Source organism: Pinus tabuliformis, chromosome 1_2 (assembly GCF_031772625.1).
Source record: "Pinus tabuliformis cultivar Carrire ecotype Pingquan chromosome 1_2, CPIR1, whole genome shotgun sequence".
NCBI lineage: Eukaryota > Viridiplantae > Streptophyta > Pinopsida > Pinales > Pinaceae > Pinus > Pinus tabuliformis.
The window spans coordinates 889457906-889485653 of record NC_142298.1 but is presented as its reverse complement, the minus strand read 5'-3'; the positions used below and the strand labels follow the sequence as shown (position 1 = coordinate 889485653).

The window sequence follows — 27748 nt, the reverse complement described above, 5'->3', positions numbered from 1 at the left end:
GAGGATTACATGTGGGCAAGATCCTTTAGGATTCCACCTCTTGGATCAATTCCTTGCTACCAGAGCTCAAGATTCAACAGTAGCAAGATGGACTTAGTGTCAAATGATGCAGTGGATTGTTTGGAGAGACAAATGCAGTAGCCTGAGACCAGAGACTGATCGGCACAAAGCAAGGTTTGCAGCAATGCAGATCGTACATTGCAAAAGTCAGCAGCAGCGCAGAAAATTCAGAAGGTCAGAGACTAGTAGCAGTCAGATTCCAACATTCACATGGTATTATGTTGAACACAGTTAGTTCAGAAATTTTGGATGCTTTTCCATTGCTGAGCAGCAGCAATTGGAAAATGACGCAGTGCAGAGCTAGTAGTGGCAATGTTAGCAACAGATGCAGAGGGAGTTGTAGTACAGATGCAGCAGTGGCAATGGCAGTGTCATGGGCAACAGTACAGTAGCAGCAGCAGCACAGTGTTGGTGGCAGCAACAATGCAGAAAGGAGATGCTTCAGAAACAGAGCAACATGCAGTTGGACATTGTTGCTAGAGCACATTCCTCGCTAAGAGGGAGTGTTAGTTTTTGGTAGCATCGGATGTGCTCTAGCCATGAAAATTGGTTGAGAGGCTAAGGCACACGATTTCTAAAGACCCAAAAACCGTTTGGTGAAATTCCACCCGGATTGTATTTTATTAAAATAATTAATATTTTTAATGGGGTTCCTAAGTCCAAACTTAGGAAAATTAAAGTATTAATGGGTATTAATCAAACTATGGGTGAGAATGATCTAGAAAGCGGATCAAGTCAAGTCTTTAATCTTAGTCGTTGATTAGAGACTTAATCTCGGTTGTTGAAGTCTCAACGAGAAAAGTATAAGGAGGAGGCTTGGGGTTCATTTAGAAACACACACAGAGAGAACGAATTAATCTGGAGTTCGATTTCTGGAGCTAGGAAGCTGAGAAATTAAAACTGAGTGATCATTCTGCAGCAAAGGGGCAGGGATAGTTCGGGAATACTGGACAGAGAGGTGGGGAGCCACTAGTGGAGGCAGCGCAACATCTAGAGGGACTGACATTGGGCTAGTCTGGGCCCACGCAATCTTGACGTAGAGCCAGAAGGGCCAACGCAGAAGTGAGGTCGCCCTCATGCAGAAAGCTGGAAACTGTCGGGGAGCTGTCGGAACCGCCGAGAGAGGTTGACACAGAAGCTCCAAGGGGCAAAAGAGACAGCACAGGGCTGACGCAGAGCTTGTAAGGCTGACGCAGGGCCGGTGTAGAGATAGTCGAGGTTAGCCAGTTCTGGTGCTGGATCAACCAGAAACTGCCGAGTGAAGTGATGTAATCTCACTCAGTTTTCTGCCATTATATTTTTCTCAGTTTTCTGCCATTATATTTTTCTTTGTCACTGGTTTTCCAGGAGGGAAACCAGCATTGTATTCAAAACTACCGCTTAATAATATAAAACCCTCAAGAGCTGTTGTACTGGTTTTCCCGCATTGGGTTTTTCCGGGGACAATTTTGTCCAAAAATAACTGTCCTACGTATCTTGTTCTTTGCTCAATTTCTTGTTTCATGTAATCAAATTAAATTGGTGTAGGCTGCAAAAGTAATTTACTTCATTATTTTTTTAGAAAATAACTTGACAATGTATATTAAAATCAAGTAGGAGAAGTAAATTCAATTTTGTTGCAATAGGGGTTCCTTGAGGATACGAATTTTCACAGTACCTTGTTGTAGCTTCAGTCCTTCATTGTTGCAAACTTCTTCTAACAAAACAATCAGCTCCTTTCAACATTTGTCCAATTGTTGTTCACCAATGGACTGCTCCCTTCAACCGCTATTCATACCAGCCACATGTCTTCTTGTTGTTAGCTCTTTCCTTTGCCTAATAGAAGTCCTCATTACAGTCCTATGTCTAGCTAATCAATTCAGCCAGCCTCCCACCCATCCACAATATACAGATTCACAACCCTTTGTTAGACCCTCAATCAGCCTCCTTAGGACCAAATCTGCCCTTGGCCCTTCTTCTATTATTGCAACCACTTTATTTTATGTACTCAAATTGTTTCTTCAATCTTGCGGCGAGGATGCGGCCCTACAGCCAGGCCTGCATCGGCTTGTATCACACAAACAATCGCTACTTCTTCTCCACAGATTTGGTCCTTTGATCTATGGTCTTTCTTGCTACAGAACCTCGCTCACTTGGACAAAACCTTAAGCTCGGTTTCCTCCAACAAATTGTGGCTCCTCTAGGGCTCTCTTGCTCCATAAATGAAGTTCATCTCATTATACTTTCTAGCCTCTCCTTTGGCTTCTATATATACTTGTCCAAGGGGTGTGAAACCCCAACAGTCATGTCCCTTGGCCTTGCTAGCCAACCTGAGCCTACATGACTCGAAATCAAACTATGGTCATTTTCTTGGTTTTAAGCCCACAATTTGGGTCCAAAACCCCCAGACTTGGGTCACTTGCCCGCAAGACATCTTTTTGTGGGTATTCTCCACACGGAAATGCCTTCCAAGCTACACAAAATTTCAACACTCCCTCTTAGTGTGGAAGGTATATTCCATCACTCCTTGAAATCTCCAGCTCCATGATTTTCCTTGCATACCCATGATTGTCCTTGCATGAGTCATGACTTCCCTTGCATGGCCATGACTTCCCTTGCATGGCCATGACTATCCTCACATGTCCCATGCGAAAATTTCAACTACTAAAATCCTATTGTAGCAACTGGAATTAATTCTTATAACTGTAAATTAAATTATAAGTTTCTTGCTACGGCAACAACGAATTAATCAAATTAATCACACTGCAACATTCACAAATAAAAAATATTGTGAAATATAAACTAGAAACTGAGAAAATATTGGCGCACACACATAAAATATGACAGTGATTTTTGGACAAAAGACCCCGAAAAAACCCAAATTGGAAAAACCAGTGCAGTAGCTGAGAGTTTTTATTATTAAGCAACAGTGAGAAATTCTTAGTACAATTTGATGCTAAACTTTGGCAATGCTATAGAGAAAAATATTGTTAAAAAAGTCTAGTGAGGAATTTTCCTCACCCCACAAGCAATCCAGGCTCTGATTGCCAGCTCCAAGCGAGTCGTCCAAACAGCTTCTATTCAGGCCTGCGTCACCCTAGCACAGTGCCTTCCACGCTCTGCCTGAAACAGTTGCTCCTCAAGATGTCCTGTCTGTTGTTGACTAAGAAATTGTCTCTCCAACACTCTAGAAAATCTTTCCAACCTCTAGAACTAAAACCTAGCTTCACTCCAACAAAATCAAATTGCATCTAGAGACTTCTGCGCAGCCCTACATCAGTCTCCATGTGGATATTTCTGACTATCTACAAGCTACTCTCCGGAACTGGAATCTCTTCCTCCAGACTCACTGTCCCTGCCCCTCTATATCTTTGCTTCCCGTCTTTGACGCGAACTCTTCCGACAACTATTGATGCTCTCTAGAAGATCAAACTACCCAAGAAAATCAATCTCAAGTGTATGTTCTCCATCTACCCATCGACCTCCTCTTATAGTCTTCAATGGGAATCTAACGGCCAAGATTAAAACATAATCAATGGTTGAGATCATCTCTGAATCGATCCATGTGAGTTTCTAAATAATTCTCACCTTTCTCAATCAATATTGATTAATTAACCCCTTTTCCTATGTTTAGACTTAGGAAATATTTAAAAATAGGCTAATAACCTAATTAAGACACTTCTATGTGGAATTTCCAGGAACAATTTCTGGGTTATGAACTCTTGTGTTTTAATCTCTCCATAAAGTTTTGAGACTATATCATCTCCAATGCTACAAAACTAATCGAGACACTTCTATGTGGAATTTCCATAAATGATTTTTGGGTTATGAACTCTTGTGTTTTAGTCTCTCCACAAAGTTTTGAGACTATATCATCTCCAATGCTACAAAACTAACACTCCCTCTGAGCGACAAAGGTGTTATAGTGTTGCACTACTACTACAACACCCTGTCTCTGTATCCCCCTCTGTCATGTTGTTGATGTTTGCCCACTGTGACTGCTTGCCACTGCCCACCAACCACTACACAACTCTGATGTTGGATATGTGTTGTTGCTGACACTACTATATTGTTGCCAACTTTGCATCTGCACTGCAACTCCTCATCTATTGTTGCTGCTACTGCAACTTACAAGCATTTGAAATACTAAATCAATTGCCTTTGTGCTACATCTGTCCCCTAAGCATCTGACTACTACTAGCCTCTGCACTATCCATGAATAATTTGCGTCGTTGTTGACTCTGCACTGAGCCACCTGCTTTGTTGTCAACACTGCATCCACGCTCCTCAACACCTGACTGCAACTAGTCTGCACCTATCACTCCGGAATCTAACTGCATCATCAGAAACTGATCCATCCAACTATTGAAATATTGTGGGCCCCCGTAGCAAGGCAATGATCCATGAGGACACCTCAAAGGACTCTGCCCAAAACTCTGCAACTCTGGGACTATAGCTCCATATTGCCCCACCTCACTCCTAGAGGACAACTTGTCTATCTCTGCAGACACTGTCGCCTGGTCCTGTTTCTCCTGCTTGTCCTTCTTCCTAGGAGGACACTGAGTACTGTAATGGCTAAACTCGCCACATCTGAAGCACTTGACCTTAGATAGGTCCTTCTTCTTCTTCTTCTCCCACTATCCCTGACTGGGACACTTTTATGTTAGGGCTACATTATCTTCTTCCTTCTCACTCTTCGTGCCCTTGCTGTTGCTTCCACTAATGGTGCTCTTTAATAGAGCTCGCCTAAACTCCTCTTGTTGTAGGCATCACCACATGTTGTCCCATCTAGGCAATGTGTCTCAACCCAAGATACTTTGGACAACGACTTGCCACTCCTCTGAGACACTGTTCAGTGCCAACCGTATAAGCTTTGTCAGTTGAGATGCCTCCCCAACAGCTGCAAGTTGATCACAGCCTTCCTGAATCCTGGTGAGGAAGGGATCTATGCCTTCACCCTTTTGTATCTTGATGCTTCTCAGCTTCTCCTACAAGAACATCTTCTGCTGCTCGAAAGTATTCTAATATCGCTAGTCAATAGTGTCCCACATCTCCTTGGCGGTGGTCTTGCTAGATATATGCGAGACTATATGGTCCCAGACTCCATCCAAGATCAACTACTTCGCCTTCGCCATGTCTCTCTTGTACTCCTTCAGCTGATCTGCATCCTGAGGTACTACCACTACATTATCTACATACGTTTCCAAGCCATATTCACCCACAAGGGCATCCTAACGCCTTCCAGATGACAAAGTTTGAGGCTCCCTCCAACCTATCATGATCTCTAAGCCCAATTGTGGCCATCTCTGAATCTGATCGAAAATATCCCTCTTCCTCTGCTTGGTTGTTGAATCTGTTATTCACACTCCCTTCTAGAGTGAGAAAAACTTCCTACAACGACTGTCGAATGCAACTAAGAAAATCAGATTTCTATGCTAGAAACCCTCTAAAAGAAATTCTCTCAATGTGTGCTCTTTCTCTTCCACTCAGCGTTGATTTTGCTCTAGCAAACTGCTGCAAAACCGTTTTGCACCCAAAAAAAGAATTTACCCAGCAAAAATACTGGACTATTGCTCCCTCTGCCTACTGGAATCACTCAATCTGCCAAGTCAAATTTCTCTACCCACCTGCACTGAAAAATTGAACTTGCTCAAGCAATTTGCACTGTCTGGCTTAAGCATTGCACAACCTCCAAAAAAGTGTCCTACTGCTCCCTCTAAACAACAAATTTCCGCTTCTTCTTCTGAGCTTCCCCGTCTGATCAAAATCCCTCTAATACCATGTGAAAATTTCAACCACTGAAATCCTATTGCAGCGATTGGAATTAATTCTTCTACAATGAATTAATCACACTGCAACCTTCACGAATAAAAATACTGGGGAAGATAAATTGGCACACACACACATAAAAAAATGACATTTATTTTTGGACAAAAGTCCCCGGAAAAACCCAACTTGGGAAACCAGTTCAGCAGTTGAGGGTTTTTTATTATTAAGCAACAGTGAGAAATTCTAAGTACAGTTGGATGCCGAAATCTGGCAATCCTACAGAGAAAAATATTGGCGAAAATCTAGTGAGGAATTTTCCTCAACCCACAAGCAATCCAAGCTCTCATTGCCAGCCCCAAGTGAGTCATCCAAACAGCTTCTACGCAGGTCTGCGTCACCCAATGATGTTAGGCATTAGACTATTGGATTGTTGGACCAGATAGACCTAGAAAACCCCCAAACTAACCTTGACATTGTTTGATGGACGTTGCTTGTTCCTAAACCCGAATGATAGCTGATTATCCTTGATATGTCATTGGAGGGCTTGCACATCACTTGGAGACCTCAACACTTGAGCATGATAATATCACGTCACTCCTTTTTCCCTTAGAAGGGGGGCATAGGGCATGATTGTGATGACTTCATGGTTTTGGAGGCACTTTATGGAGGCATACCCATGCACTTTAAGCATTTCTTGAAGTGAGGAGCACTCATGATCAATTTTGGCACTTGCTTGTGGCATATTCGACATTTATGGAGGATGACATCATGGTGGAGGATGTTATTTCCCACACACGTGGAATAGTTTTAGACATTTATGTTATGTTTTTGAGCTATACTGAGGTTGCCTTGTGACCTCACACTTGTTGAACACTTAAGCAAACTTGTTGTTGGGATTTGCTTGTAAAAAGTATGAAATAATGCATGTTAGACCTCAATATCAAAAGAGGAGGCTTTATTTCATTTTGTATCATCACTCTTCTCTCTATAGATTACAAATTAGTCTTCTCGTTTCTATTTGGGAAAAATGTGGTCTTTTATGGTGCGAGTTTCTCTTTGAGATGGTGTTTGCTTGGAGATGGTTTCCTAAGATTGATTGAAGCATCTCTTGTGGAAAATTTTGTAACTTTACCACATAACCTCTATATTTTGCGTGTTGTATTTGTGTAGTAGGGTTTCTAATTGCCCCATGATATAAATTGCAGAATTTATCTCGAAATCTTGCTCCTTTATGATATGTGAAATTGTTTTCTATGAATTCTTTAAGAGAACTTTGAATGTGCATCTCTTAAATTTGAAATTTCGCCACACAAGGAAATCGTCGGGGCTTTAGAAGTGGATGCCCTGCACATTCCCCCTACTCAACACAACTGTTCTCATTGACTTTTGCCCTAGAAGACTCCATTAACCCATTTAGAACAAGGCAGTAATCACAGTAGTGTTGCTCAACCCTTATTTAATAAATTTTACCTTTTTCTTTCTAATTCCTACATATTTAGGGTTAGGGCTCAGGTTTTATGGGAAGTATTGCTTAAAAGTAATTTATGTTTGATGTATTAGTCCTTAAAGTAGGAAATGCATTTAATAATTATATACAAGCAAAATCTAGCATTATATGCATGTTAAACCCCTCTTTTAGGGCTGACATCAGCATCTGATTCTATTTATGCATCATAGTTTCAGCCAAAAAAGTTTAAAACTACATTATAAACCCTAAATCATATGTATCTATTTGAAGGTCTTGCTTCCTTTGTTGATTAATCATTGCATGGACTTTGCATTTGGCTGTTATATGGCATTGTTTGCTTTATCATTGAAAATCTGCAAAACCCTAACTTATAGCACCCATATATTTGGTCTAGGAATAGAGTACCTGAACTTTGGCAAAGATTACTTAGGCCTATATCCCAATCTTTAGACCTCATTCAATCACCTTAAGAAATTCCCATTGAATATATTTTAGATGATCTTTAGGAAAGCCTCCCTTTTGTTCAAATACCACTAAATAGCACGAGAAAGTTTGCTAAGGTGACAGTGGCAACCAATCTTTTGTTGCCCTAAAGTCTGGTTCTACCTAGTGGGGCATTGCACTAGGCCTGCTAGATTGTGTGGCAATAGGACCATCAATGGAAAGAGATGGGTACTGGAAGTCATGTGGATTCTTCTACCTTCAGTGATCACAACTGAGCTGGCAATGAAGACACATTTGTGTCAAGGACTTGGAGGGACCACTAGGTGGATGAATTCATTTCAGAGAAAGGAGCAGTGGTTGAAGCAAATTTGGACCACTGAATATCATGGGGGCTTTGGATGGAATATAAGGGGGATCCAGAAGTGGAGAGCCATGTATACCAGATTTGAATTGGAAAGCTACCAAACAGAGAACTACCTATGCACCAACAAGAAAAGAAAAAATGGTTGGAAGATTATGGGCAGGAGCTGGGAGCTTACAGCATTCACCCATGGAGTCATAACAGAGGATTCATCATGCATCCCATTAGTCTGTTGATCTTGGTTCTGTTCAAATCTTTTGTCCACATTCTCTTCTTCGCAAATCTCTGGCATTGTAAGTTGTAACCAAGAATTTCAATATAACTCAAGTTTATTGATATCATTTTTGTGAGTCTGCCCACCTGCTGATGCATCCCTGATTGAAGATATTTTGAAGCTCCGCCACCTTGTCGATTTGTGTTGTGTTTTAAAAATATTGCAGAATATTAGAAATGGTAGCTTGAAGAATCTCGTCTACCACCCTGATTGTTATTAAATGGAGTTATTTTGCAATATCAAGCTTCATTCATGGTTATGCTATTTTCTGCAGATTTGATTAAGTCAACTGGATTGAGCTTTGCGGGCCCTAGTAAGCTTTCTGTGTTAAATCTATGAGTTTATGGGACTACCCCCATCTCATATGCCTTAAAGATTCATATTCTGTAGATGAATGACTGACATCCTCCCTGAAGTCTAATGATCTCTAATTGTTCTTCAACATCTTCTTCTTCTTCCATTACATTGATTTATATGTATTAAAGCTTGGGAGAAAGGTGCCCAATGGATAAGACTTTGTGGGGTTTTATTTTAAATCATCCTTGCATGTAATCTTTCTTTCAAACACTCCAAGAACTAGTTGCATATTCTCTGAGCTCACTGCATATCTACGGTATAAGAGCTTCACTAGAAGCTGGAAATTTCAAGCATAAACAGCAGAAAAACACTGCTAAAGAGACCATGGCAGTACATTCTGCACAAATCAAGGTTGAACTTCTTTGGTCCAAGAGCCAGATTAGGACCTAACAAGACTGTGGATGTCCTGCCATCATTCTACCTTTCCAGGGAAACATCTTGTTGGACAACAAGAGATAGCTATGTCTATTAAGCATGGGAACCTAATCAATAATTAAGCTCGGAAACTGGTCCACTCAGCCAAGAGTAAGAATATTGTTGGCTATAAATTGGTCTAGAAGACCAATTATGGACAAATTGAAAAGCATAAAGCCAGGCTTCTTGTTAAAGGGGCTCTCATAAAAGGAAAGTGTTGACTGCATTGAGACCTTAGCTATAGTTGCTAGGATGGACACAATTCAGATGTTACTATCTGTAGCTGCTTCATATAGATGGGTGGTTCATTGGAGAGATGTGAAAGTGCCTTCTTTCATGGAGATCTTAAAGAAGAAATCTATATGCCGGAGCCACCAGGATTCATTCAAGAGCAACCTACACCATTAGTTTGCAAACCCAAGAAGTATCCATATGGACTAACACAAGAACCACACGCTTGGTATGAGAAGATCCATAATTTCCATCTTAGTCATCAATACTCTCACTGTCCAGTTGAACTGGACTTCCATATTTGCCATCAGGATTTGTCAGATCCTCACTATCGTGTTGTATGTTGATGATTTGAAGCTTGATCAAGGCCACCAACTCGCCTTCCTGGATTAAGAACTAAATCTATGGCTTCAGGATTCCTTTGAAATGACTGATCAAGGCCTGATACACAACTTCCTAGGCTTCCAGATCACTCAGTCCTCCTCAAGGATATCACTTTCCTAGCCTCGGTATGTACTAGATCATCTGCAATGCTTCAGGATCAAGGAAAATAACTCATTTGCACCCCTCTTCCTCCTGGAAAGAAATATTAGGTCGATTGTCCTCCCTTATTTGATTGTATAATCTATCTGTCTTTAATGGGTAGTCTACTCTACCTTACTCATACTCTACCAGCACTGACTTTGTTGTCAGTATGTGCAACAGATATCTGCTTGAGCCTCATGAGAGTCACTGGCAGGTGTCCAAACATATTTTGCGTCATCTCAAAGGCACCACTCATATGGGCATCCATCCATTATTCAGTGGACACTCCCATCCTTGTTCAAGGTTTCTTTGATGCATAATGGGATGGCGGTCTCGATGGGCAACAATCCACTCCAGGGTACATATTTATTCTCAGTTATTGACCAATTCCATTGTGTTTAAAGAAGAAGCAATTTGTGGGTATCTCCTATAAACACACAGAGTGTGCTAGAGTTGTTCTTGTCAGGAAGCACCTTTCCTGAATGAGGATGATTCTTAAACAGTTGGGTCAATCAAAGAACCATTCAGCTTACGCCTTATTTATAATCATGTGGATCATCAGAAGGCTAATCATATTGATGTTTGGATGCACTACATTTGGAATCTCCAATATTGGGGATGGCTTGTGCCCATAATTTTACCTTCAACAAATAAGCTCAAACTTTGTCAGTACCCACCCTCACCAACTGGCAAAATCACATTAGTGTGGAATGTTTTCCATCAAAGAGGGGATGATATATATTGTCTTCTCTCCGTAGGTCCTATTCATCTTAAGGGGGATTGCTGAAGATAGTGTATAATATTCACTTTTGGCAACAATTAATCCCATATTGTATCATTATTACATGTGTAATTATGGCAAGGGCCAACTTGTACACATAGGCTCATAACCCCTCTCAAGGAAAGCACCCTACCACTTAAGTTGGGTATATATAAACCAGCTCTCCATTGTATTATCTAATGAAGTGATTCACTCATTCATTTATAACATGACTAGCTAAGGGTACCATAAGTATTACACTATTATGCTTGGATTATTTTCGCTTAAGCACACTCTCTTGCGCTTTGGCTGTTTTTCCTCTTTCTAGTGCACTTGTGCTTTCCCTCCAACACATTTGTGCTTGGTTACTATAGCAGAATTTGGGATTGTTTTTGCTTCTGTTTGACTCTCTTGTTATCACTTGTGAATCTCATTTGCCATTACATTTATTAGGGAGTGTCTCAGAATGGGGTATCACAATCTGCATGTTCTAACACCTGATGTGTAAAAAATTGTACTAAAGTACAACCATGCAATGGATAAAGCTTAGGCTATTAAATAATTATGCAAAAGCCTTGACCAGTATAATGATCTATAGTCATAATGTTCTATCCAATGATAATCATGTAATTTGTGTTCCAGTAGGCAAATTGTAAATGCATTAATTCTTGTACAGACAAAAGATAGAATATTACAAGATAAAGACAGAACCGATGGAATAAAAAACAATGGACACCTCTTATACCTTGGTAATTCATTCATGTCGAGAAGACATCCATCACAAAAGGTGCTTGTCACAGTCAGACTAGACAGAACTCTCGAAGAAGAAACAATGTCCCTATTGTATCTATTAATTAACCTTAGAGATTATGTTAATTTAAATAACTCAATGGAAGCATACTAAGCTACAACATAGCAAATCTTTTGTTTGAACTTGTTTGCACCACTTTTAAAATACATTTTCCCTCCATAAGCTACCTTCTTCCAGTCAATCCAAGATAGAATAGGGTGCAAATGTGACCTTCAATACATACTACAACCTTACAAACAAAATTTCTAAGATGAACTTCCCACATATTATATACAGATAATAATAAGAAGCCCAAACTCCATTTAAAATTTCAACAAAACCAAGATATTGAAATAACTGTGATTTGTATCCAACAAACAATGTCAAATAACCAGAAACTTGAAAGCATCATCATGAAATCAACTCATTCTTCCATTTAAAATTATCTGCAAAATATTAACTAACCATAATATCTCAACTATAAGTCTACTTCTAGCTATCATGTCATGGAATGTACCTCACAAACCACTCCAGGCTCAGTTGCCACTGTGCGAGTAATATCCAAACCATTCCTTCTGAGACTCCTAATTAGGATCTGTACATATATAAAGTATGAGCACCTCAGAGACCAAGGACTCAATCTAAACCAAGTCACACAACTGCTTCTGAAACGTGCATCCATTTTATCAAGAATGTATTCTGCTAAAATAGAAAATTTGTCTCCCATTTTAATAGTAAACAAGAAACATTACAGTTATCACATGGAGAATACAACCATTTTTCTTTTCAGCACATAAACCTTTCCAACATTTCACAAATATCTCTACAACTTTCGACCCATGGCAGCCCTCAAATTAGTGATTGAAAGTACACAAATCTATTATCGATAATGCTTGCTATATGATTGGAACATCGGATTACAGAAGGAGGAATTTGTTACAGCATTTAATGGTAATAAAAAAATTCATGAAGCTGACAAAGTAAGCTTCCAACATGATTAATGCAGAAGATGCTATGTGTAGGAGTATCTAGCTCATTTTGATGGGTTTTTTTTTTCAAACTAAAACTTCTGCATCTCTTTTCACAAATTAAAGCATCCCTTTAGAAGTTGTATAGGCTATTAGCCTGTGAAGTTGTTTGTACATTTAATGCTTCAGATTGAATATTGGAACCTACCATGAACCTACATAATGTTGAGAAAAACTCAGATTTGTTTTCCCCCGGTTACCTCACAGCACCAGATCCGGTAACAATATTTCTAAGCAATTTCAGCAACAAAATTACTTAGTAAAATACTAATCATTTAGCCTACAAAAATAGAGTAGGAACAATAGAACGGAAAGAGATGATCAGGGAAAATTAGCAGCTTAATTTCACTATTTTACTGAGTCTCCTTTTTTCAAACATGGTTCATCTATTTTTTTCCAAAACCAATTCAACAGATTTCTATAGGATAAAAATTATTTTACTTCAAAAATCACTAAAATTTTCTATAAACCTTAAAAATCCTAACAAATTTGAATATTTTTACAAAAATATCGCCAAAAATTTTATTGTATGAATTTTACAAATTAGTGAGATTCGCCAAGGTTTACTGTTATCAATCCTTAAATTATTCTTGGAGATGATAACCAAGAAATTCAAATTACTGGTGGAATAGAATTAACAAGGCCAGAAATCATCTATAAAAGCCAGTTTGAATCCCTAAATTGGTCTAAGACAACGAGATATTTATGTGAATTTTTAATATAACTGGCATACATTTAAATCGACAACTAACCTCCACAGCAACATTATGTTTCCATGATTAAAAGGAAACTAGGCAACAGTGATCAACCATTGCCTAAAGACAGTCATTTCCAAGAAAGCATATTTCCAAAAAGATGATACAATAATCTAAGATACAATACATTGAACATTCCTCAACCCAGCCATCATAACACTAAAGGGAAAAACTGTTTGGTGGGACTGTCTTACAGATGTAACTTTATCATTAATGGATGAATGCTTGTCCATAGGAACTTCATTTACAGGAACCTATGTCTAACAGCTAATTTAGTAACTGCAATTAGAGATATTGCTCATTGTGATTGATCTACACACACTTAGATATGTCTGTAATGAATCTCAAATTTGTATGCAGGAGCACTATTGTTCTTATGTGAAGGTAGGACATGCATCATGATGCACAAGTGATTTGTCACAATGGAACTCAGTAGAGCTGCATTTGTCAGCTCATTCCAGATCACAAAGATAGTTTCTTGTTGTGTTGCAAACCCTGTTAATGGCACACCACACAAGAACAGAGAAATCCCTGAAGTAAACAAGCTAAAGAAAATGGCAATTAGATACCGAGAACATTAACAACTTTTAACCATTATATATCAACAGCAAAACTCAATATACATCAGGAGATACAGGGACAGAGTTACAGAATTGGAGATAGGAAGATAGGATAATTATATTAATGTCCAATGAATGATCACAAAAGCAAGTCAATGATACCGAAGAGTACCAGTATGGAATTTGGATACAATGTTGGAGTGCAAGCATAACTCCTAGAAATGTCAAAAATAATATAAAGATACTTACACAGTGATAGGTATAACGTTGGGATATATGTATAAAACTGAGACAAAGGTACAGTGTTACAAAATACCAAGTGAATTTGGGCAACTCAACAACCCGTCAAGAGAGAAAGTGAGAGAGAGAGATCGAACGATGATGCTGATGATGTCAAGATCTCCTGAGTTTGATGAGGAAGGGTGAAGGGGGTGAACAGGGCATTGGCTTGCTATTAGAGTCCTCTAGAACCGTCAGGGGGGTCTGGCTATATGATCCAGGGTGGAATGTACGAGAGAGGGATACTCCTAACATTTGAGGTCAAAAGAAGGAAACTCTGAATGGATCTCTGGCTACTCCTTTGGGGCTAGCATACAGTCTGACAAGCAGGAGGTACTCTACTCTAAGACTATCTAGAACTGATCTCCAAGACTCTAAGAATGTGTGGCCTAATGTACAAACCAACGAGCCGCTCTTGATAAGATCGGCTGGCCTCCCGGGGGGAGAAGAAACCTGGGGTCTCACCGTTTTGTTGTTTCATGCACTCTGAAACTTTGTCTATTGTTTGTTGCTCTGATTTGACAAGTCAACTGGGAAGTCAGAGTTTATCATTTTGCTCATCACAAGGCAAGGCATAGTGTGCAGAAGCTAATATCTATGGCAGAAGATTTCCCTGATGAAGAGGGCTAGGCATCTCTCGTATTGATACTAAAAGAAAGTAGAGAGGGAGCCCCCGAGTCCCTATAAAGGCAATGATAACATGCTCTAATCTTGTAGTACAAAGGACACCAATAAAAAAGATGCATCTATGTCTCCAGCCCCTGAAGGTGGCAAACCCAGCAAATCCTATTAGATCAAGGTATATGACAATTTGCCTCTATTTGGATTCGATGGGAGCCGACTGGAAATTGCCCCAAAGGAATATTGCATGAGCGCATACAATGCTTGCATGTATAAGGGGGTAGATGATGTTTCCATCACGCAACTTCAAAAATTGCTCTAGGGAGAAAGATATCTTCGAACCTAGGCTCATCAAAGGTGGGGTCCAGGTGAGCTAAGTGTACAATCTATAGATGTCTTCTCTGATGGTCTAGTTGAGTGCCTATCTAGTTAGAGCAAGAGATGGCTTGGCTCATCAAAGGAGAATCTAAACAAGTGCAAGCACTTTGGGGAGAGAGTAATCGACTAGAGACGTCGAGATGCCTTTGAGAACCAATCTCATGCCCAACCTAAGGGAGGATCTGAATCAAGAGCCTCCAAGGAGTGAAGTGCAAGGTAGGGATACCCTTCACAATAGCAAAGTCTATGAGAGATCAAACTCTATCAAGGAAAGAAACCAAATGGAAAAAGACCTCATGGAAAAAAGGAAGGGCACTGAAATCTGCCTGTATGATCGGTTGTGGAATATTCCACTAACATCTGATGATATGCCCTATGTCACATGGTTCAGGGTCGAATTCGAGTTCAACAACAATTAAATTCGATTCAAATTCGGATTTTCTGATGAGGTTCGTATGAGGTTCGGCATTAAGTTCGAATATACATATTTTTCAATATATCAATATATATATATGACAAAATAATAAAAAATATAAATCAATCAATAAAGCTATATGAGTAGCATTGAGCAACCACGAGCCACAAATCACGACAATTATTCACTTCATGCTCTGGGTGGCAGGGACAAACAGCTTCTAGAAATTGAATTCAGGAAATTGCAGAGAATACAACACGCAGTGGCAGCTCTAAGCACACTAGAGCAAGTACACTCACACTGATGTTGGCTTGTGAAAATCTATCGACAGCCATGTTAAATAAAGCCAAACCAATGGCCACCACGGGAAACTAACTGGCGGGAAGCAAAACAAGAGAAAACCATGTGTTTCCCATGGATTTTCTCATAAACCTTAAAACAACTAACAAAAACCACCCAAACTCTAACCTTGAACCCAAAAAAAAAAATTATCAATTATAAAATTTGCCTTCAAGTTCGAATTCGTTGAGATTTGGCTATCAGGATCGCCGAACCTGAACGAATTTGAAAGTTTTTTTTTGGGTTCGTTGAATTTCGAACCTCAAGTTTCAAATTCGACGAACCCTGTGACATAGGATATCACTGAGAAGCAAGGTTTGTACACTCTCAAACCTAGTCCAATTTGTCTACAATAAGCTTTGTCCCCGGTTCTAGGAGCCATAAGGATTGTGGGTCTAATAATTGCCTTGATGGGGTGAGTTTAGTCAAGATGTCATGAAACTGCCCCTAGAAACACTGTCTCTCAATGAGGGCTTGGGACCCATACCCTTTACTAAGTCAAGGCCAGAGGGCCTACCGCAACCCAAAGCAAGGCCCCATAACTCTCAAATAAGATATGATAAGATAATTTTATTAATGTCCAACCACTGACCACAAAGGTAGGTCAATAAGGCTATAAAATACATTCGATCTCATAAATTACAATGCGGAAGTGCAAAAGAAATTCCCAAAATGATGCTAAAATCAGAAAATACACGCTGTTAAATATCATCTAAACATCTAGCTAATAACACGAATAACACTAACAAATCATAACAAGTATGGGTAGCCAAAAAGTTGGAAAAAATCTATAGTAGAAGGTGCCACTCAATGCTAAAATAGAGACTGGTCTAGAAGAGATGACGTCAAGAAGTGTCCACCACAACTAACACGGGCAAGTGTAGAGACTATGACTACTACCATCAGAGTCAACCCACACTTGATCTACATCTACACCATAGTTTTAAAACCAAAAACGGTTATTGAACCAGTCACTTATCTAACCCTTATTCAAATTGGAACCAGATCAAGCCAAATTGAATCGGATTCAATAAACCGGAATTGAAAAATAAATACATAAAATAATTATTTTTATATGAAAATTTTATTTTTCAGATTGCAAACCATGATTCCAAACCATTGGAGACATAAAATGGAAAGTCTTCTCATCTATATACCATGTAAGGATGCATATATCAAAAGGGCACCGAGTGCAATACATATCAATGATATCATCAACAAAATACATAACCAATGCGGCTCTAAATGGCCTTTAGACTCTAACAATGCTAAAACTCAAGCTACTAGGCCACTAGCCTACTACAAATCATTGATCAACATGATCACTCATCAAACTCATCACCACTACTAGGCATGGAATCATCAACGAAAGCTACATAAACATCATCTATCTCAAAGTCTAAGAACTCCTCAAACTCCTCTCCAGCCTCAACAGCAGTATTATGCCTAGCAAAACTAGAACCACAAGTTGGATGACTTACATGATTACTTCTTCCCTCACCAATACCATGTGTCACGCTTGGTCTTCGTGGTTTGCTTCCTTCAGCTTTTGCTTCAACTATGTTAAAATTCTGATGTTCTATGTTGTAACAATTACTTATTCCAAAAATTCTTTTTGTTGCAATATTAGTTAAGCAATTGTAAATAGAACATAAACCAAATGCACAATTGAAGACAGCCAAGAACAAGATAAGACCAATGTGGAAAAATTCAAACTCTGGAATAAATCAGTATGGGTCCGAAAATTGAAAAAGTCATAAAAGTCGAGAGAAAATTGATAAAAATCGACAAAAACTTGGCAAAATTAAAAAAGTATGAAAATATTGATTTATTTAATCTTTTTAGCATCTAAAGTATCCAGAACATCAGGTAAATGCATTGCCACATAAATATGAAAAGAAAGCTAATACATAAGACGTATAAGAAGTCTAGTGCTACATCACATATCAACAATGAATCAAGTCGTGACTCAGTCTCAAGAGTCAAAATATCAACAAAAAATATAATAAATGTATATCATCATCATGAGTCATGTACATATCATAAACTATTCACTATCAGTCACTGAGTTCCTCTGCCCCTTTTACGAAAATAGGGAATGGCTTTGCATTTTCCTCTAGAGAAAGAAGGCCCTACCCCTTGGGCTACAAATGGACTTTGTCATCCTCTACAAGCAAAAATAGGAGATTGCATCTGTACTCTGTTGTTGCCCATGCTAGATGGTGTCACCTCCTCTTGCTCTACCACTTGTTCCTGCTCTTCCTCCTCCTCCTCTACCTCTATCTTCGATGCAGTTGATACCTCCTCCAGTGCCTCTGAAATCCAACTCTAACCAATCAGGGGCAAAGTCCATGATAGGCCTCTTAGTCTCAACACTTCATGCAACAATGTGTACCATTACAGAGACTCATAGAGAATGCATACCTACAAATCAATGGTCATTGTCTCAATGTCTCTCACGTTGAGCAGTGGATAAAACTCCAAATTCATGCCACAAAACTGGTTAAATCTCCTCCTCTTTAGCAGTGACAAACTCCTCCTCTCTCCACAGGCTTGAATTGTAAAGGATTGAGTGCAAAATGAGTAAAAATATCAGACTTTCCCAAACTTATACACTGCCCAGAAAAGAGTCAAGATTTTTTTGATCAAATCGTGATTTTATCGGGAGTTTATCGATTAAATCACGAGTTTTTCAAGTTTGAAAATCTCGGCGATTTCGAGATGTTATCGAGAGGTTTTCCATAGAGGATGAGACACAGAGAATTTAGGTCCAATAACCAAGGAAAAACCCAACCAAATTCTTCTTCTTGTTCAGCAAAGATACAAAGTACAATGAGAGATCAAGAGAATGAGTAATTTCACCCAAATCTTCTAGCATGAAGGTCACTAGAACTTGGAAGCAGATGTTGATGCAAACACTAAATCAACCTTCAAGTTATGTTCTTACTCTCCAAGTCTCTCTCTCTCAAAATCTTCTTCAAGTCTCTCCAATTCTCTCTCTCTTGTTGGTCAAAATTGTCATTGATGTCAATATGAGCATTGATGAAGATAATGATGCATGGATGAATGTTGGTTGAAGCCCCAATCCTAATGAAGATCACACTTGAAGAAGAAGCCCTAGCATATGATAAGACGCTAAAAGCCATCATGAATAAAATAATGATGACAGTTCACAAATGTAATTTTATTAATGGAAAAATGACCTCATTTAAGAATGAAATTGACATAGGCTTCTACAGGACATTTTCCCCTTTCCAACAAGCTCGTACTCGCCTTCTAACTCCTCCTAGATTGAGAGAAAATGATTTTTCAAGTTGAAATACAATAATTTTGAATGTTGGCAGACATAAGCCTACTTGTGCAAGTCAGCCTCACCTCTAAGGGACATGTCCCCTCGTTAAAGCTCAAAATGTGTATAAATACAAGGTTAAACATCTCATTCCAATCATCCAATTCAGTGAAGACAATCACAGGAACACAAAACAGTGAAGAGTTCACATCTCGTGAACTAAGGAGGCCGAGAAGACATTGTTTGGGTTAAATCTGTGATCAATACAGCTCGGAATACTTACTCCTCGGACCTGTGTTAGCTCAGAACAGTGATTCGGATGGCAGCCCAGTGAGAGGCTCGAACTTGTGGTTTGAAGTTGTGGAAGGGTTATATCTCGAACCTGTGGATACACCTCGGACCTGTGGAACTATACCTCGAAACTGTGGACTTACACCTCGGACCTGTGGAACTATACCTCGGAACTGTGGACTTACACCTCAGACCTATACTTTGAATCTGTGATAGACCTCAAACATGTAATCACTTGTGAAGGCTCAGTCATACATCGGTGGTAATACATCTGTGGAGATAGAACTGTGACTCTTAATACATTTGTGGAAGGCTCATACATTTGTGGAGATACAACTGTGACTCGGATACATTTGTGGAGTGGTCATACCACTGTGGATACATTTGTGACTCGAGGCTCGAAGGTCCAGTGTTCTTTAGGCTTGGTCTTGTGACCTGTGAGGGGCTCGAAACAGTCAACACATATCATTGCAGAAACCTGTGGACAATTATCACTGAAGGAGCTCGATCCTGGCATTTCAGTGACATTAAGGAGAAGAATTGGAGTCACAATTACATCATCATTTGGAGCAGACTTTGAAGTGAAGAACTCAAAAAGCTTTGGATAGTGAACAATTTAGAGATTTGGACAGTGAAGAATACTCTTACTCAGTGGACAAATTGGAAGTCTGGAGCAGTCTTGTGGAGCAATTGAAGTAAGTCATTTATACATTTTGTTTGTTAAAAGTTGAAGGGTTGGAGCCCTAGGAGTTGAAGCCCCATAAAAAAAAGGTCGGAGCCTTGCCGTAGATAGGGTTGGAGGCCTAGAGGTTGGAGCCTCACTAAAGCCCAAGTTGGAGCCTGGCAACAGGTTGGAGCCTGGTGGATTGAAGGGTTGGAGCCGTCAACATTATTGTACTCAATTTATTGTAAAAGAAGATTGGTGTCCTCACCCGTTCTTAACAAAATACCAATTATTTACTTTCTAGTTATTATTGAGAAAAACCTTAACCGACATTAATTATAACAATTGAAAGAAATATTGATTCACCCCCCCTCTCAGTGTTTCAACATCTCTCAAGTTCGAATCCTTCTTTCACAACGCAAATGTAGTGAGAATGAGATGATATGAGATACATATATACGAGGAGCAACAAATTTTGGTCATAAAAAAAGGAGCAATATGCATGCCTTGAGGAGCAATTACATATGCCATTTGGGGAGGTACACATGCCTTTGTAACTCATGCCATTAAGGAGGTATGCATGCCTTTGTAACTCATGCCATTAAGGAGGTGTAAGAGGAATCTTTTATGGCATGCTTCTATCGTGAGTAAGAGGAATATGCCATGTCTTAATGAGTGTGGAAGAGAAAGAGCAACATATGCATTAACGAAAGCGTAATACAATCTTTTATGAGAACAAGAATTTAATGAGAGTGAAACGTATCCAGAGAGAGAGAGAGAGAGAGAGAGAGAGAGAGAGAGAGAGTTACGATGTGCTATGTGAGACATAGAGGTACGAAGTGATTAAGTGGTGAAGGTAAGGTGACTTGAAGTTCCTTTTAATAATAATAATGTCATAGTATCATGAGGATAATAATAAAGATATTGATAATATTAATGATTAAGTCAAAAATTGAACTATTAAGATTGATTAATGATAAGTTAAGTGATTTTCCAACATCTATACTTGATTACCAATTGATGCAAGGTGATTTACTAATTTTGGAAAGTCGTGCTTGAAATGATAGACATGACTTTCTAATTTTAGAATGTCACTCTAGAATTGTCAGAAATGAAATTATATTTAAGGAAACTCATCCCTGAGCTACCAATTTTCAACAAACTACCAGATCTGTGTTAGGATCAACAACCCCCAACTCCATGGCATCAGTATCAAAATCAGGATCAAACTCGGTTGAGTCTCCTCCACCCATTCTGAAGTTGGATCAATATCATCCAAGAGGAATCTTTTATGACATGCTTTTATCGTGAGTAAGAGGAATATGTCGTCTTAATGAGTGCAGAAGAGAGAGAGAGAGAGCAACGTATGCATTAATGAAAGCGTAATACAATCTTTTATGACAACAAAACTTTAATAAGAGTTAAATGTATCCAAAGAGAGAGAGAGAGAGAGTTCCGATGTGCTATGTGAGACATAGAGGTATGAAGTGATTAAGTGATGAAGGTGAGGTGACTTGAAGTTCCTTTTAATAATAATAATGTCATAGTATCATGAGGATAATAATAAAGATATTGATAATATTAATGATTAAGTCAAAAATTGAACTATTAAGATTGATTAATGATAAGTTAGGTGATTTTCCAACACCTATACTTGATTACCAATTGATGCAAGGTGATTTACTAATTTTGGAAAGTCGTGCTTGAAATGCTAGACATGACTTTCTAATTTTAAAATGTCACTCTAGAATTGTCAGAAATGAAATTTTATTTAAGGAAACTCGTCCCTGAGCTACCAATTTTCAATAAACTACCAGATCTGTGTTAGGATCAACACCCCCCAACTCCATGGCATCAATATCAAAATCAGGATCAAACTCAATTGGTTGAGTCTCCTCCACCAATTCTGAAGTTGGATCAATATCATCCAACACAATGGAATGTGTATCAGGTCTTTTATTCCACAACTAGTTGTGCCTTAGTCAAACACTGTATTACATGAAGACAAGATTATTTAATTGTTTTGGTTCGAAACAATTTCTCTTCTTCGTGTGGATCCCTTCAAAAACAAACCAATTGCACTCACACCCAGAAGCACTGCAACTTTGGATGAGAAATCTAATTGCAAACTTTTGCAGTTGAGGACACTGGCTGCCAAACGACTCCCACCAATAAGCTACAAATTGTCAACTAGGGCCAAATTCCACTATTTGACAGCTCATTTGATGGAAATGATTATTGCATTGAATTCCTCTTTTCAAGAGAACCAAAATCGACCTAAAGATCGTCAAATTTGGACAAACAGAAATGTGTTTTTGAATTTATGCCCACACATGTGCAAATTGTCAAGGTCAGCCACATCATCACGTAAGCTCATACCTAGATGATAATTAACAAACAAAGACTAGAGTCACATCATTGTTCAACAATTTAGATGGTAAGTTTGAACACTTTACAAATTACAAGTTCAATTTTAAACAATTGAACTTTACAACAACAACAAAATGAAAATTGGAATTGCTTACCTAGTTGATCGACATCTCTTGCAATCTTTGTCAGGTTTTTTCCAAATGTGTCTATGGCCCTACAGAAAGCAGTGAGTTGTCGATATATTTCCAACTGTTGCAACTCATCAAGTACCATGCGCTCCAAGCATTTGTACAACCCATCTTTGACCTCCCCAATATTATCTTCTCCTAGCTTCACTTTCTAATGATACTTCGGGTTCAGGAAATACCCAATTGTATGTATGGGACGATGGAGTTGATTGTTCCATTTGTTATCAATGATCTCCCAAATAGGCCCATATTTACCGACTTTATCCATGTAGGCTACCTGTATCTGCTCCTTTGCACGATCCATAGCCTCATAGACGTAGCCTAAGTCACATGACACGAGAACACGAAACACGAAGGACACGTAAAAATGAGTATTCAACGCGAGACACAGCGACCTCAGAAATAGGACACGAGGGACATGATATATATATTAAAAAAATATTGAAATATAGTGTCTGATCCATAATTTTTAGAAATTAGAACATATACAAATATGAATCGTGATGATATTTATTTAGTAATTAGTATTTAGTACAAAGATATAAATTCATCTAAAAGAAAACATATCTTCTAGTTGACAAGCTTTAACAATTAGTAGCTTATTATTGCCATATCAATAATCTACTCTCTTGAACTATTGCCTTATAAACAACTATCAATAATATACTCTCTTGAACTTGTTGCCTTATGATGACATCATGTTGGTTGAGATTCTTTTCTGTTGTTCTTTTCATATATCAATTTGCTTGTTTTTGCTTAAAACAATAATAATGGGGCACTAAATAGTGCTCCTAGTTTTACAAGTAACAAAATCTAGAAAAATATTAGCATCTCTTTGTTTCAGGTAAGAGAGTGAAAACAATTACATGAAAATGAGTAGATAGAAGTACATCATAATGGATAAACAGTAGAATGGTGAATTTGTTAGAAACAAGTAGATTCATCACATGATGTATGGTAATTTTTTTGAAATTGAACTCTTGCTATTCTAGGGGCATCTTCTTATGCAGCGACTTGAAATTAGAGATGCCATTTTCGTGAGGATATACAAATCACAGATAAGCAGTATTCTAAACAATTATCACTCTTGTGCAGTCCAGATGGATCTTTCATAACGTCACTATGGAGAAACCATTGATTTATCCCACTTTTTAATTTATGAAGAACTCAAGAGTGCTTTACATCTACAAACACATATGTAGATACACATTCAGACATATGTGTATGCATATGTATTCAGATATGAATGCAAAATCTATATGTATGCTACAATATAAGTAAACAAAGACAAATGATGACATCGACAAAATCATGTACATTGAAACTTTATATTAAAATAAATTTTAAAAAGTAATAAAGTAAATACAAAATTATATCAAATTCTATTACAAAATAATGATCCAAGACATGACAATGAACAACTCAGTGACGCTGGAAAGTAAGAGTATGACATGGACTTGACAAGAAGTTAGCAAAAACATGATCGATCTCATTAGTCATCCAATGGAATTCCTCACATTGCACAGCAAATTCAATTTCAGTGGCAAGCAAACTTGACTTCGGCAGCAAACAATAACAACAAAAACCTAAAAATAAACCATGTTGCGGTTTTATATGTCACTTTTCGTGGGACACGTGTCCTAAGAGACAAAAACATTTGGGCACGTTTTCGCCATGTCCAAAACACGTGTCTCGATTGAAGGACACGAATAAAAACGTTTTTTGACATGTTTTAGTGCACATTTCATGTTCGGCACGTGAAATACGTGACATGAGACGCTGAGGAATGTGTCTCGTGACTTAGGATGTAGCCCATGGCCAATTTTTCCCTATCCACCAACCATAACACCTTAACAAGGGGCTCACCGATTTTCACAATATCTACTGATTTTTTCCAAAAGGTGTTGTCAAAAACTTTCTTTTTGGTGCTCTGCAAGCCCACCGAGATGAATTTCAATCAGCACTGGAAAATATTTTCTACAAGTTTTGTTGTTGGGACGTGAGAGATTACAATGTGAGGAAGTGAGTGCAAAATTCGGTGATTGCAGACCTAACAAGCACCCTACCCCCAGTGTTTTTCCTCATTAGGCTTGATACCTATGAGTGGTTATAGATACTCTTGGCATGCTCTACAGTGTTCTTTACCCACTTCATGTTTTGTTGAAAAATGTAACTAGTGTCGGTCTTCATAATTGTATTTGATTCATGATGTAATATATATTTGTTAAAAGAAAGAAAAATAATTTTTATTATAAAAAAAAATTGACTTATTAAAGCATGGGTTTCATGCTTGGGCCAATGGTCACTAGGTCAAAGCACCCATTGAGCGCTCTAGGATTTATATATTGAGTCAAAGTAGTCAATGTATTCTAGACCCTTCTTGGGCTATTTAAAGTCAAGAAAGAAAATTATTTTGTGTCTTGTCTATCCCACCAAGTCAACTTCCTCACTTAACGAAGTCAACCTCAATCTCATCATGTCAGCCTCAAAAGTACAGACTTCAACCACTATATATAGAAAATATATATTGAGTCAAAGTCTAAGTCAATGTATTCTAGACCCTTCTTGGGCTATTTAAAGTCAAGAAAGAAAATTATTTTATGTGTCCTGTCTATCCTCCACCAAGTAGACTTCCTCACTTAATGAAGTTAGCCTCAATCTCATCATGTCAGCCTCAAAAGTACAGACTCCAACCACTATATATAGAAAATATACTCACCCTGTTTTGAAGCAAATTGATTCATGAAGATCATCTACAATTTGAACATCAAGAAAGGAGTGCAAAGGGATAACATGAAAGTCCTTTGGCATCTATAAAAGGGAACTAATATAGCGAAGGAGGAAAGGATTCTTGGAAGTCGATTTCTGTCTCAAATGCAACTACAGGGCCGAGGGTATAGACCTACTTTTGAAGTGCAAGTGCAGGTCGAAATTCTTGAGGCTCACGCTGACTTAAAAGAAAGAAGCTAATACATGGAAGTTGACTTGGTGGATGGAAGGAATTTATGTTTTGGTCAAAAGCGTCTTCGTTGTCTCAATCTGATTTGAATATATTGTGGAAGAGTTTGACTAGGTTTTCCCCTCCTTAGGAGTTTTGCCCTAGCTGAGTGCCTACATCTTGTGTTCTCTTGTTGTCTTTGAAGTTTTGGTAATTATCTTGATGATGAAAACATAATGAAAAAGAAGAAGTAATAACTAATCACAAGGAATTGTCAAGTAAATGAGAAATCTAATGAATAAGAAAACCTAATGCTGCCCTAATGGATTTCTCAACATGTTATGAGAGTTAAGGTCAAAAAGTCAAGGCAGCAAGAAGATCATTTACGAGTTAAGGAAAAAGAGTTTCAAAGCCTACGTTTGACAAACCAAATCATCTAGAGGAGGAATCATATCCATATGGCACATTTCTGGGCAAATCTTATTAGCTAAAAATCTAAGTGTTTGAGGCCGCAAACTTGGGTAATACAAACAAAAAGTTTAGTAGAGCCGAGAGACATCTTTTTAAGAAGCTAAAAGTCTAATCTACAAATCCAAATCAAACCGAGTTCATTATGAAAGAGATCGAACCTCTGTGTACAAATTAAAGTCGGAAAATAAAAGGTTCGAAGTCCTAATACTGAAGTCTAAAATCATTATTAAAGGAATCTCTACCCGAAATTTATAAGTATATTATTTTGATCTCCAAGATATTTGTTGAAGCTTGAAAAACGAGCCAAGACTTCTAATCAATTACAAGTATATTGTTGAAGGGTGTATAATAGCCACAGTCATATTGGAAGAAGGATGAAGACTCCTTTCTAGCCTTGAACATTGTAGATCGAATTAGTTACAAAGTTTTGTCATTGATCTGAACTCAATATACAAGAAGAATCATGATTCTGGGCATAGGTGTGTGTGCACTGTCATATTCAAGAAGGACCGAAATCTATAGACCTGTGCATCTTAAGGATCTAGTCCAAATTGTTTGGAGACTCTCTAGATTTTCCCTATGTCACAAGGTTCGCCGAACTTGAACCTTGAGGTTCGAAATTGGGCGAATCTCAAAAAAAAATTGAAATTCGTTCAGGTTCGCCGAACCTGAAGACGAACCCCATTCGAATCGAATCGAATTCGAACCTCAACGCGAACCTGAAGGCGAATTTAATCGAATTTGAAAAAAAAAATTGGGGTTCGATCTTAGGGTTCGTAGGTTTTATTTAACTGTTTAGCAAAAAAACCATGGGCGCACAATGGTTTTCGGCAACCCTGTTCCCGCCAATTTTTTTTGTTTATAAACCATGCCGCTGAAAGGATTTTCCACAAGCTAAACGGTGAATTTCCACTATCGACTCTCGAGCAGAGTGTGCAGTGTGAATTTCTGAGTGCCGTGAGGATCAATCTGAGTGTGACTCGTGCATCTTGCAAACTTGTGCAGCCGAGCGAGTGTGAGTCGTGAGTCGTGACTGTGCAGTGTGTGCGTCTTGCAAACTGGAAGGCTAGCAGCCTGCGCCCGGCCGGCGGCACCGTGCGACTCCGACTCGCGAGCTGTAAACTTGTAAGTAACATAAGCCTGTTCTTTGTGGCACAATTTTTGTATTCTGAATGATGAATTAAATATAATTTTCAATAAAAACTGGGCAAAAGAAATCACGGCTCAAGATTTCAGAGTCAAATTCCCTAGTTTTTTTGTAGCATGTAACTGGTAGTTACAAATTTGTAATAAAACCTTGTGCTTTTCCTGCGTGGCATTAGTATGTGCTTTATCGCATCCTCGATATATAACCCTGTCGCGATATTTATACATAACCTCCAACACGTGGATTGTGTATAACCTCCACATTGCCCTTTGATATGTAACCTAAGCATGCTTTGAATAAACCCTATCGCATGCATTGCATGTAATCTTTCAATGGTTTCCATATCTCTTTTTTGATATACCTTTCGCAATCCTACGTTGGCATACAACCTTTCAATGTGACTATTATATTTCATAATATCATTCGAAGTGGTTTTTGACTTCCAACGTAGCGTAACTCATAGCTATCATCACACTCCGTTAAATTCATTACGACATCAAATTAAAAATCTAATAATTTACATTTAACTAGATGTTAGAATGATTACATTAATCATGTATGTTTACTAATAAGAATTTGTATT

General features: G+C 38.4%; 1 protein-coding gene across 8 annotated transcripts in view; it reads right to left on the bottom strand.

The window, feature by feature from the left end:
- The window catches only part of ILA (putative protein kinase regulator ILITHYIA), a 356320-nt gene that overhangs the window by 257387 nt on the left and 71185 nt on the right, over nt 1–27748 (bottom strand). For all 8 annotated transcript variants that reach the window (XM_089396177.1, XM_089396171.1, XM_089396172.1 and 5 more), the window contains exon 14: nt 11950–12027. In XM_089396177.1, the coding sequence (XP_089252303.1) occupies nt 11950–12027 (78 nt within the window). The remainder of the gene's footprint in view (nt 1–11949; nt 12028–27748) is intronic.